This window comes from Parasteatoda tepidariorum, chromosome 2, assembly GCF_043381705.1.
Source record: "Parasteatoda tepidariorum isolate YZ-2023 chromosome 2, CAS_Ptep_4.0, whole genome shotgun sequence".
Lineage (NCBI taxonomy): Eukaryota > Metazoa > Arthropoda > Arachnida > Araneae > Theridiidae > Parasteatoda > Parasteatoda tepidariorum.
Window position 1 is genome coordinate 60,580,044 of NC_092205.1, and position 14,229 is coordinate 60,594,272.

The window sequence follows — 14,229 nt, forward strand, 5'->3', positions numbered from 1 at the left end:
AATTTAGAATTTGAAAATTAGTTAAAATTATAAAATATTTCACACACTTATTTTCAAATCTTGTCAATTTAGAATGCACGTTAAAATTTTTTACTTAGATAAATCCAATATTAAGTAGGTTTTGGTAATTGAGTTTATTTGTCTTACAGAGAAGCAATTATGGTATTTTTTTATGTTTCCGCTAACAAAATGAAAACTGCCTTTCACTATCAATGTAAATTTTTATTTGGAATTAGCTAAGCCCTTCATACGATATAGTAGTGACATATATCTCCAATGATTTTAAATAAAATTTAGATTATTAGCTGACAAAAAAAGAGGGAGTTCTATTTCATTTCTTTTAGCCTATTTGAATCTCGTTACAAACTAATCACAAAATTTGCAGATTTGTTCTCAGAGAAAATTAATGACTATTTTTACTTCGCAATTGGCTTTATTTATTTACAGAGTAACTCAAAATGAAAGCCCCAATATCAAGGGTGTATTATACAAAGGGTAATAAATGCATTCATTTAAAATATTATTTACAAGCAGAGGTAAAGTAATCAAATTTTTAATGCACTCCATACAAATGCTCAATGTGCTGCTTTTGTTATACAGTATACATCAAATCTCAAGCTGCTATCAATGCTACAGATAGCTGCTTTGGTTAGGATTTTCAAATCCATCCTGTTGTTGAATAATGAGTCACATACATGCCATCTTTTGCGAACCTCCTCAGGGAAGAAAATCACATGGTTTGAGATTTGGAGATAATGGTGGCCAATGAAAGAGTATGTAGTTTGTTACCAATCAACTATTGTGATAACGAGTTAGTGAGATGGAATTATTTCTTGATGGATTTTCAAATCCATCCTGCTGTTGGATAACGAGTCAGATACATGCGATCTTCTGCGAACCTCCTCAGGGAAAAAAATCACATGGTTTGAGATTTGGAGATAATGGTGGTCAATGAAAGAGTACGTAGTTTGTTACCAATCAACTATTGTGATAGCGTGTTAGTGAAGTTGAATTATTTCTCTGCCCGTTTTGTTTCCCCAAAAATGCTGATGACGAACGATCAACTATTATTCAAAACTTGCTTATATTACCTCTATTTGAATTACATTTCTCAAATATTGCGTAGTACATTTATAAAATGGTGGCTTTCATTTTGAATTACCCTGAATTAAAATTCTTGAAAATGAATTGAAGTAAAATAATATTTGGTTACTCAATTTAGCAACTTTAAAGCATCTAATTAAAAATGATCTATAAATGAAAGACTGTTGCGAAACCATAAAAATTAACGCTTCACAAACATAATTCATGTTCATTATCTTAAAAATAAGAATTTGAAGACTACAACATTCAATCCCATTAACATTTTTCAATCAGTTCTGAATTATTTAATTTGGCATGCAATATAATTTAATCTCCTGAAATTTATTTCTATAACAAATAAAATCTTATTAATATTATAAAAGAATTCAATTCCCAACAGATCCAGATGAGATTGGTATTTTGCTCTTGATATCAAATTTCTCTTTCTCTTATATTTTTTGAATGAAATTTAAATTTCTTATTTTTATCTCTTAGCTTTTAAAATTACTTCACGAGATTTCAATTGAGTAGAAAAATAAAATTAATACAAAACGCTGTTACAGAATCACAAAATAAAGAATTTTAATAAATAAATTATCTCTCAACCGCAAATATTGATTAAAATGCGATGAAAAGCGACGCGAGGATTTTAAATTCATCCTTTTCAAATCTTTTATTATTATAAAATGAACTTTCACTGTATTATATCAATTCAATCATTTTAATAATGAATGGATATTTTTATAAACATTTTAAAGTTGTTATAAATCTTTAAAATATAAAAGAAAGCGAACAAATTAAATTTTTAAAATGAAAAAAAAAACATAATTCTGGAATTAAAAACCAAAAATATGGTATTTAAATCATTTGTTAGGTAATTGTTTCGTTTATATGGTAAGGGTTCACCAGAAATTATGGTTTCCAAAATTATGGTTTTTATTACCTTACATTTAATTAAAAATACCAAAGTGAAAAATAATTTAATGAAATAAATGGTTTTTATGCTATGATCTAAGGTATCACTATGAAATTACCAAATTTTATCACATATTATAAATATTTTATGGTTGATTTTACAAAAATCATTATCAAAACGCTTCGGTAAAAAATTACCGAGCTTTTTAGTGTTCCCATAGAGCCGGAAACACGGTAAGTTTCACCATACTCAAGTAGTTTCGAGCTTTCTTTCTCAGTGTAGTCTCTGAAATAATTTATTTCAAAATCAGTTGCATATGTTAATCTTTTTTTATATTTATAACTGTATGCATGCTTTGTTTTTCTTTCTTAGGTACATTTTTAGAACTTTTCCTGTGGGATGTCAAAACGCCGATTATTCTGAAGGTGATCGAAGATTTGAAAAAAATGAATGAAAGGCTTAATGGACAGAGAATAGTAATGTACAGTTTGCTGCGTTTCGTTTAGAAATATCACTATAATCAAAATTTTTAATCAAATAACGCTATTGAATGAAAAAAAAATTTTGCTGCATGTTAAGCCAATCAAACTAAGTAATTTTTACGTTCACGTATTAGTGTTGTCCTGAAACAGCACTATGTTGCTGCAGTAAATTGTTTTTTTTTTTCAGAATCATTGTTTATTTATAATTTTTTAATCAGAAACTCTACTATCTTTGCAATTTATTTTAAGCTCTTGGGAAAGTAAACTTTTTGGTTTTTATAGCAGAATGCACAAAACATACATTTCTATCTTTATTTGTTCTTCAAAATTCTTTGGTTACTTTTGGAATACACAGTAAGTAGTTAATATCATATTCTAACTATATTTAGATAAGTTGTGCCCAAAATAAAAAAAATATCCTGAATAACTTTTGGTCTAGTGATCAAATTTCCACGTACTAGAAATTGATCTTTTTTAGGAACAATTTTTTTTTCTCATAAGGTTAAATATCATATTTTTAAACGTGAAAAAATCAAGAGGGTGTTTTTTGTTTTTCGATTTTAAAAAAATAAAAGGTTGCTATTAAACGAAATACAACACGATTTTTTACAACTCCAAGTTTCTTTATCCCAATAATTTACCTCTTTGAGGTAAATGTTTTATTTTTCTTTATAAAAAGAATTAAGTGAGAGTTTTTTTGGCCATAAAAAATTAAAGAAGTGCCTTTTAGCAAAAATGCTTCAAAATTATTTCGTAGCTCAAAAGCAAAGTTTCTTGACCTCAAATTAAGTTTCCTCACCTCAGATTTCTCATAATAAGTCTAATTTTTTTAAAATTTAAGTGTGACGAAAAAAAATATTTTTTTTTTGATTGAGATTGAGGAACTTTTTTATTTCACCTATTCAATATTTAGGTTAAAACCGCTTTTTAATATTTTTATGACCAAGAGCAAAAAAGAAATATTTTTTTTAGTTCTTTCAATATGAAAACGTTAAATGAAAAAAATGGGATTGAAACATTGTGTATGTGCTACAAAAAGAAATTGAATTATTTTATCTAGATAGTACTTTTTATTCTTCTAAAACAAAAATCACCCTTTTAATTTCATGTTAAAAATATGATATTTACAATTATGAGGAAAAAGAATTTGAGATCAAAAATTACTTTCGAGCCACAAAAAATTCATGAAGTATTTTAATGAAAACCACTTTATTTATTTTTCATGACCAAAAATGAGAAGCAGCCTCCTGATTTTTTTTAACTGGAAAAATATAAAACTTAACGAGAACTAAAACTGTAATCACGAAACTTTGTTAAGGGGCCATAAAATTGCTTGATGTAGTTAGGCTAAAAATCACTTTTTATTTTCTTAATGAATAAAAAAGCAGAAAACATCAACTTTGAAAAATATGACGTTTATTATAATAAGGAAAAAAATTGTGACTAAAAACTTTGTTTCTGTTGTGTAAAATATGTTAAAGTATTTTTGCAAAAGCTAATTTTTAGTTTTTTTAAAAGATACAAACAAAAAATAACTTTTGTTAATTTTTTATTTTTTTGATGTTGAAAAATATGATATTTAACATCATGAGAAAATAATTAAGGTTGTTAAAAAGTGCCTTTTTTCAATGAAAAATATTTTAACTTTGAAAAAAAAATCATAAAAAAATATTTCAAATTTCTTTTAAAATGCTATATAATTATTTTCAGCATTAGAGTAGCTAACTGCATAGAGTTGACTTTTTTTATAATGACACAAAAATTAAGAAAAGTGACTCAAAAATAAAGTTATAGACAATTTTGGCATACAAACAACCATCTGCAGAAACGTCATTTTCGTAAATTGAGTAAAATTTCAAAATGGTTCAATAATCGTAGTTTTGGTCCAAAATTTCTGAAATTGTTTTAGTCATTTTCTTTGTTATCAAAACCATGAAATACCTACAAAAAAATTCTTGAAAATCAGTGACATAACAGCAACAAGACTTTTTATTTATTTTGGCAAATTTCACTTTTCTAATAATGAACCAATTAAATTATCATGAAAAACAATTTTGCACTTAAATAACGCTAAAAAAGTGCTTACGTAAAAAATATCTATGTCACAAGTATGGGTAATTTTATGGAAACTTTCCAAATATTTTTTTTTAATAATGCTATCAAAAATAATTCCTATACATTAAAAAAATCACCAAAATAAAATTATGAATGATATAGTCTTGCTCAAATTAACTAAAAACGAAAACAAGAATGGTTTCATCTCAGCTTTCATTATTTTTAAAGCTTTACTTTTAATTAACTAAACAATAAGCTACATTAAAAATAAGCTAATATAACAAAACTCCTTTATGAAAAAGAAACATAAAATTACTTAAGAAAACAATGTGTGTTTCATTGATTAAAAAAAACATTTTATAAAATTTCCTCTGACACAAAAAATTATAATCTCAAGTCTTTTAAAGGTAAAGAATAAAAGACATTAAATTAAACTTTGTTCAGAAAATCAATAAACAGCAGATGGTACTTCTAAAATATTCCTTTCACGCCATTACCAATCTGGATAACAGCAAGAGTTTACCTTGTAAAATTTAATAAGTAATCTAAAAGTGAAACACAATCGTTATCGTCTGCAATTCATTCTTGTTTATCTCCTACATTATCAGTTTCCATATTTGTTTTATTTAGTTACATTAATATTTTCACTGTTTATTAGTTCGATTCGTTCATATTAGATTGTTTTCAAAATTATTATATACTAACTTTAATTTTTATATTTACACAATTGTAATTATTTAACTTCTATATATTTCATTCAAAAAGCTATATCAATGCATCAAAACAGAAATAGATACATTTAATTCTTCAGTGTTTCGCTATATCATAGCTGTCTTAAGTTGAAAAGTGCCACTCGTTTGCTTTGCATTTAGCAAGTCCAAATATGTATTGAATAATAACAATTAAACTTTAACAAAACTATTTATTTAAAGATTTTTTCGTGATTTAATGTTATAATGTCTGAACTATAATTATTAAAATATCATATATTCAATTTTAAAAATTTATTGTTCAATAACTTGATTTAGTTTCAGTTGATTGATAATAAATATTATTCTTTCTATTCAACACCCAATCTAAATACAATGCCTTTCTACTTTTTGTATTTTATTTTATTTAAAAAAAAGAAACAAGTTATTAGAAGTTGCGAATTACTAAATTATTGTATATCATAGATAAAATTCCTTTTTTTCCTATAGTCTAGTAAGCTATGAGGATATTTTTTATAATAAATATCTATTAGCTCTAAAACTAATACTTTATTCAGTTATTATTTGTTATTTTAAAAATAATTGTGTGTATTTAATGCATATTAATATAATTATATAGTAATATTAATCATATAATATTTAAAAATAACGTGTTTATTTTTATCAGAGAAGAAAAATGGATTATTCTTATATTTCGAATCAGTGTCGTATATATTAATGACATTAAAAAAATATTTGAAACTGAGATAAATTAAAAAAATAATTTCTTGTAAAAAAAACCAATAAATGCAATACTGCTTGATTAAAAAACTTCATTCGCTTCAAAAATGCACAGATTGGAAGCAATAGTCAACATGTTTTTAGTGCTCAAAAAGTAGGGGCCTATTTTCAAGGCTTGCAAGACATGTATGAGAAGTCATTTGATATATGAAACGTAAATGCTAGACAACATGAAATATTGAAATAAAATGAAAAATAAAACATTTAAAAAAAATAAAAAAAATAACTAATAATTAAAATAATTATTTTCTACAGAAAAAGAATAATGTGACTAACTTCATCTTTCGTTATAGTTAAAAAGAAATGTTATGAATAAAGAAAAAAAAATTTGTCTGCGCAGAATAAAAACCCCTGATATAACAGGAAATTTGATAATACTCTTTTATTCTATTCTTTTCTCGAAACTTCTGTATTTAGATCGGAATTTTCGTAATTTTAAGTGGAATTTTAATTTAAATTAATTCGGTTATTAGCTGCCTCGTTATTCCATTGGCAACAAAAACTAAAAGATTGCTTTACATGCATGAAAATCAATTCGTCTCCTTAGTAGATAATTACTTAATTTTGAAAAATAACAGTTGAAAAAGTTTTGCTTGCAATCTTTAAATACATTACTCAACATTTTATTAGTATTTGTAACACAGTGATAGCTTGGAAATAGGGCGTTTTGCCCATGTCAAAAAGGTCATGATCCCCACCGGGCAAAGAATTGTACCATATGGTAAATGGTGTTTGATGCTCGTTAACTCTGTCGGATTACAAAGTCATCCAAGTTCACATAACAAATCAATACCTATAGGGGTACTCAAATGAAGATTGATACTTCTCTGGTTCAGGTCAAAATTGCAATCTGTGAATGCATGAATTGATTCGCCCTATAGAATGGGCTGTGGCGTGTGTGTGTGACTGAAGTCGCATTCTTGACCATAGATAACCCCTCTGAAAAACAAAAAACGCATTATCTGGTTTAAATTCGCTTCATTTCACCAAGCAGGCTTGTTGGCATTGGCAAGCCACATTACAAACAACAATATTTGTTTCATATAGAAAAAACCGGGTATCACAAAACTGACAGAAGAGTTGAAAAATCAATAAAAAAATTGAAAGAGGTTGAAAAATGTGATTTGCTGTGTTCTGTTTGCTATAATTGCTTATAACAATAAAAAATCAGTTACAAAGGGATCTAAAAGATGACACTACTGAGTCAAACCATTTTAACTAAGGTATTTGCTAAAGAGTGTGTAAATTTCGTCTTCGAACTTTACCTCGTTGCAGCTGGAAATGATAGTTGTGGAATACAGTTGTGCAAAACGAAGCACTAATGTTGGAAATATTTCTTTTTCTTTACATTTTTAGCAGTATATATACTTTAATATCACTTTATTGTATTTCAAAAAGAAAAGCATAATTATAATTATTCCTTATTGTTTATGTTGTAATCAAGTGAATCAGTCCTCAATTCATGTTATTCGAATCACTTATTCGAATGACATGACTTAACGAATCAATTGCAAATTGCGAGATTCGAATCAAATGATTCAAAATTTATCGAATCATGTGATTCACTTTGAGCTTATGGGTTATAATATTTTTTCAAGATTGTTGAGTAGGAACAGGGAGTTGTTGTTGTGGTCGCATAAATTCCATTGGCGTTATTGATTAGTGTAATCAAGTACTCTGTAAAAAGGATTTACCTGTAACAAATTTAATTGCAATCGTAAAAATTTTAAATAAATATTAATTGTTATAGTAAGAATCACAAATCATTATTCATTGCAGTCGGATCAGATTTGTAATTACTTTGATTGCTTATCATAATTGATTATAATCAAAATTGAAATTGCAATTCTTAATTATGACTAAATATATTCTTACACTCTTACAAATTTGTTTAACACTCAAAGGTTTTACATAGAAAGATGCGATATGTAAGCATGAAATTTTTTTTATGGCATCATCCATATCAAAAGCTTCATCACTTTGAGTCAGTTGCATGTTAAGCGCATATCTCTGCCCAAAATTTCTACTTTCGAGGTTTAAGGTCATGACTGAAAAAAATTTTTAATCGAAAATCATTATTTTTTATAATTAACAAGAAGAAGTTAATATAAGTTATGAGTTAAGAGAAACTAAAATATGGCTGTCACATTGATGAATTACTTCGCACATTGAGAAAAAAAGTACGGTCAAAACTACCAGAATTTGATAAAATTAACCATGTTTCTGGCTCAATGGGAACACCAAAGACCTCTGTAATTTTTGTTAGAGCGCTTTCTTAATGATTTAGGTAAAATTAACAATAAAATATGGTTTCATAATATGTAGTAAAATTTAGTAAAATCGGTACATTTTGGTAATTTTATCATGATATAATAGAGCATGGAATAAATTCCATTTATTCGGTAAATTTACTCTTCAGTAATATTTAATTTCGCAAAATGTGTGGTAATATAAATTTCCGGTAAACTGTTACCCTAAGGCTGGGATAGCCTGGTTGGTGGGCACTGGGCCCGTGTCCAAGAGTTCGTGGATTCGATCCTCGTCTGCCGAAGACTCCCCGTGTAGTAAATGGTGACTGGTATGCACGTTAAATCTGTCGAGTCAAAGTCCACCATGTTCCCATATACCTTTTTGGGTACTGATCCAGGAGTTTCCTTGTGTTCTGGATTGGTTCAAAATTACAAGGTTACACAGTTAAACATTAGTAGTCGTAAATCCAAAATTGGGTCAGCTGTTCAACGACGGATGTAAAACTGTTACCCTACTGAACGGTAAAATTCAGAAATGAATGCTTCAAATACCGCATGTTTTGATTTTATTTACCAGAAACATCCTACAGTACGATAACCTTAACAGGATTTTAGAATATTCTGATCATTGCATACTGCCATTGCCTCTTGCGTATTGAGAAGCATTGATTAGAAAGCGGAATAATGTTTATGGTACATAAGAATATATTCTCACATCTGGGCTATATTCCAAGAATTAAATCCTCGAATTAGAAATTTTTTGTATCCGATTATAAATTTCTGTTTATCACAAAAATAATATTTTATAGAAAAACAACTTTTTACCTATTCTTATTATTTTATAAATCTGAATTTATTAACGCAAACAAACGCATCGAGATAACAAATAAAACTTGTCTTTTAAAGTATACAAATTCAAACTACTAATTTTTTACTGTTTAAATTGTAGTGACAAAATTTACAATAGACCCGTTAAATAGCTGATAAGAAATATGTTTTGTAAAGGAAAAACCCTTTATTGTGAAAATAAGCTTATCGAGTTAAAAATAAAATATTCAAATACGAAAATAATAATCCTTAAATTAAATTTTCAGACACAGTTTTTTTTATTATGGTTTACTTTCTCTGTGAATGCAACAGAGAATACAATTATTTAATACAAGCAAGAATAATTTAATAAATATCTAACTTAATAGTGTTCTTACTTAGTATAATTTTGTTAAATAATGTGAAGATTTTGGAGAAGCATTTGTAAAAAAGACGGCATGGTTATAGACTTCAAATTAAATTTCCTAAAATAAAGAGAAATGGGAAGAAAAAAAATTTTTTTCAAATTGTGTTGGCGAAGAAAACATTTCTTTAATCAACAAAAAATTAGATTATATTTAATGCCTGAGATGCATATGTTAGGTGAGTTAATAGATGTTAAGTATGTTACTGAAAATGTTGTCAATTTCTATCATAAAAGTGATCAAATAATTAATGTTCATTCACGTTATGTATCTTCTTTAAAACAATTTCCGGTAATATTCATGCAGATTCTAGGTAACTACATACATAGGTATAATTATACTAGTCGCCTTTAGCGACTAGCTCTGTCACTTTCTAAACTCTTTTATTTTGCGGAACATATAAACTTTAATGGTGACCAAGCCGAAAATACAGAGCAGGTGTATTTAATATTTTAATTCTTCTACACCTCCATTTTAAACACCTCAATTAAATTTCAAACAATATATTAACTAATTTTTTTCAACATCTAGCACACGCGGAAGTATTTTGATTTCAATTTAAACTAATTTTAAGAGATGTTAGTAAAATTTTAAAAGTTCTTTATGTATTGAATTTTAAAAGTAATTTAAAATCTGTTCGGCAGATTCATCGGCAGTTCGGCTGATTATCACCAAACAATGAGTTCGAAACAATTCGAGATAATAAGCAGTAGAAGTAGTAAAATTATTTTCATCTCGGTAGTAAGATAAGGTAAACTCGCCCGATTTCAAAATTGGTGAAAAACTCAGCCAATTACGCGCTGTACTACTTCCTCGCGCCCCTCTCGAGTCATAACTTGAGTATCGCATAATATATATGCTATTGCTCGAAAAGCAAGCTCCTTCATCAATAATAACAGCACGATAGCACCGTTTATGTTTAAAATTTCTTTATCCATTTTGGAAAGATTCAAAAATAAATCTAAATAATTACTTCATAACTTATTTTTTAAATCTATAAAAAAAAAAAAAATTCTAAATAAATAATTTACGTATAACTGATTTTTCAACACTACTTAAATTATTACTTAAAACAACCTAATAAAATGATTCTACGCAAATTCTTAACGCATAGGTTATGTTTCAGGTAGAATTAAATTATTACTTAAGACTACCTAACAAAAGAATAACTGTACTTTTGTCAATACATAGTAAAATACCTGAGTTCATGGTGCGACATAAGAGAAATTTATGTATACAGGTAATGAAAACATAATTTTACGAAATATTACTAATATTTTAAATTGTATTTCAAAATGCATTAGACATTGAACAAATAGCGTACTAATATCTACCGTATTTTCTCTTAAACACTAATATTTTGTGATTGCGTATTCTAACATAATGAATTAAAGCCAAATAATTAAAAGTAGTAACAAGTTGTCTTTTATTAATTGTTCAGGGAATTCGTTTCACGATCTCCCTCATTTTTGAGCTATATTAATTTTTATATTTCTGTTTTCTATGACATGTTTTTTTAAAACTTTAGAAAGAGGGGATTTATTTTATTTAAATCCTCAGTGATGCTTTTTAACGTGATAAGGTTAGTGACATTTGTCATAGAAATAAACATTTTCTGAAATGATTTGAAAATATTATTTAGAATTTATTTATTTCATTCATTCTCATTATATTTAGTTGAATTTAATGGAAAGAAACACGAAGATGTAGTGTTTGTACTAATTGCTGTTTTATGTATGCGACATAGCGTTAAGCGTTTTTATAAATATACATACTATTACCTGTAGCAAGACCTTTTTTAAGCACTTTGTATAACGTTATGCATTATAGAAATATGACATAAATTCATTAAAATATTGAGGATGATTAGGTTTGATAACAAATTTCTTAATTATCCTTGGCGTCAATAGTATCTAATATTTGGGTTTTTTATGATTATTCCTCAGTGAATTATAGTTCACCCAATAATTTTGCCTTTCAGTACAAAACTTTTTTATTTCATGTACGGTCGATTTTAAATTGTTTAGTTTTATAAAATGACCATTTAAAAGCATAATTATAAACAAAATAAACTCGTGGTTTCAGATAAACTTGGAAATAATAATTTGGTGATGTAATTTGCTTTTGCTATGCCATGATCAAGTTGATCATTCAGATAACCTTGTATAACAAATAAAATATAAATAAGTATAACAGGAAAAGCAATAAATAGTTTTTTTGATTAGAGATATAAGTTATCTTTCATTCAGCTTACTCACAGCCAGACGGACATTTAAAGAAATTCCTTATTTTATTACATACAGTATTATAAATTATTTATTGCCTTCTCGATGGATTTACTTGATTAGATTAATCAAAACACATTTGTAACATTTTTAGCAAAATAAAGGCTAACTGCATTATCTGCCATAGTGTTGTTTCTCTAGGCAACTCATATTGAAAATTTACCACAGTGAAGATACTTTCCCCTGTATTTAAATCTTCGAGGGGCAGTAAGAAATCTATTATAAAAGTATTGTTATGAGCAATATTATGGCGAATTTTTACGGTATCTTGTGGCATAACTACCATTACAAATATTAAATAAATCACTAGTATATTTATTGTATGTCTCCGACCAGCCCATCTATGGGCATACGGAAGAGGCATTAAAAACACAAAATTTACATCAAGTGGATAGATGGCAACGGGCCATCAGATACAAAATTTACAATACACAAAAATTTACATCTAGTGGATGGATGGCAACAGGCCATCAAATACAAAATTTGCAATACACAGGAAAGATAAAGAGCAATGCATAGCGATAAGGTAAGTAAAACCTAGTTGTGTTTTGAGCAAGAGACAGCCGAATCAAAAGATCATTATATTAGGTCTACAGACCCTTATTATGGCCTTGCCTCGCCGCTATAAGAAGCACCCAAAACATTCACCAGAAATAAAACATTGGCAATACACATCCACAAAGGGAAAGTTAAAAATATATAACAACGACATGTTAAAAGAGCAATAACAAGCCAAAAGGGGTACAAAGTGATCAAGGTAGTTAAAACCATGAATCAATAGGGACTTATGAAAATAAAACCAACCAGTGGTAATACAAAAAAGTTACATGCGCTCAAAAAATTTAAAAGTTAAAACCAGCAACAAGTCAAAGCCTGAGAGGTATACAAGTTAAGACTAGCAAGAAGTTAAAACACAAGAGGCGCACAAAGTAAAAGCAAGCGTGCCCGGATGCCGGCCGATGGCTCTACTGGGGGAACGAATGAAGATCTGGAGAGGAGGGCCAGTGAGACTAGACCTGATTAATTTTTAGTAGATCTTCTAGTGTGACCCTAATGATTTCCTTGACGATATTTTTGCAGTCATTACTTGAGAAGATCTGATGCTCAGTTTTATTAGTAAAGATATCCCCTCGGAGTGCCCGGAAGCGTGCACAATCAAAAAGTAGGTGGTGAATGGTTTGTTCTTCCGTGCAATATTGACAGATACCACTTTTGTTGAAAAACCTTTTTTGATACACTCCGAACACTCCGTGGCCAGTAATGAATTGATTTAGGTAAAAGTTTGTAAGTAACCTTTTAGTTGATGGTGTTTTAATGAGATCATAGATTTGCCTCCCTTTTGGACAGTTCCTCCACTCCTCAGCCCATCTAATAATGATACTATCCCTCAGTTTACTCTTAACCTGTTTCGGGGTCCTCAGCCCTTGGAGTTCCACCGTGTCTAACCCAATGGCCATCTTGGCTGCTTCGTCAGCTTCTTCGTTACCCTGGATGCCCACATGCTCCTTAACCCAGTTTAATTTCATATTTTGTTTCCAGAGCAGTTTTGTCGTTTCAATAATGTCTGATGTGGGCTGTGGGTCATCCAGGGCCTGTAGCGATGAAAGAGAGTCTGAATAAATTGTTGCCTCCGTAATGTTGTTGTTTTGAAGCCATTGCAGCGCCGATTTGATGGCCAGTTCAGCAATAAAGATGTTAGTGTTATCTTCGACCCTAGTGGAGACCTGATGTGTTTCTACTCTGTTAAAATAGACAACGAATGCAAAAGCAGTTCTGATGGTGTTATCGTTGCCAGTCTCCATCCTAGAGCCGTCGGTGACAATCTCCAAACCCTGATCTTTTGTGCAATCATACCCCCAGAGCAAGGAGCGATACTTAGATGGGTGCAGTGGGGCTGGAGTATCAAAATTAATATTCTGTGTGGAGCACTCTGGAAAAACATGAACCAAATCATCCGTCCTCCAACCCCATCTCATCTTTTTGATAATAATGTCCTCGAGGATCTTTAGGTGAATTGGGACAATGCCAGCTAGTATCTGTACAGCTTCAGAGCTAACTCTCGAGTACGCCTTGGTGATGGTAAGTAGAGGGATCCTTTGGATTGATTTAAGTTTTTCGTTCATCCTTGTGTTATTTCTGTACCAGACACTGGCTGCATACAAAATAATACGCTCGCTTGCCTGGAGGTAAATTCGTTTAAGTATAAATGGGCGCTAGTATATAACTAGTATATAAGACATGTCAACTTGAATCCATCTTGAGATACCTTTTGATAGATTAAGGTTGACATAGTCGATATTTAAATCTTCTCAATCTCGTAACGAAAAAGTTACTTTTCTCCATCAATTTGACTTTTTAGTATATAGCTTTATTTTTTTTTTTAATTTCAATTCGTACCTATTACCAATCATTATTAAATATCGTTTACATCAATATT

General features: G+C 28.9%; 1 protein-coding gene across 1 annotated transcript; it reads right to left on the reverse strand.

Moving 5' to 3' along the window:
* Nucleotides 1-12,802: 12,802 nt before the first annotated feature.
* LOC122271160 (uncharacterized) lies at nt 12,803-13,915 on the reverse strand. Its single transcript, XM_043051484.1, has one exon. It carries the CDS (start codon nt 13,913-13,915, stop codon nt 12,803-12,805), a length of 1,113 nt encoding a protein of 370 aa, XP_042907418.1.
* Between the last annotated feature and the right edge of the window lie 314 nt (nt 13,916-14,229).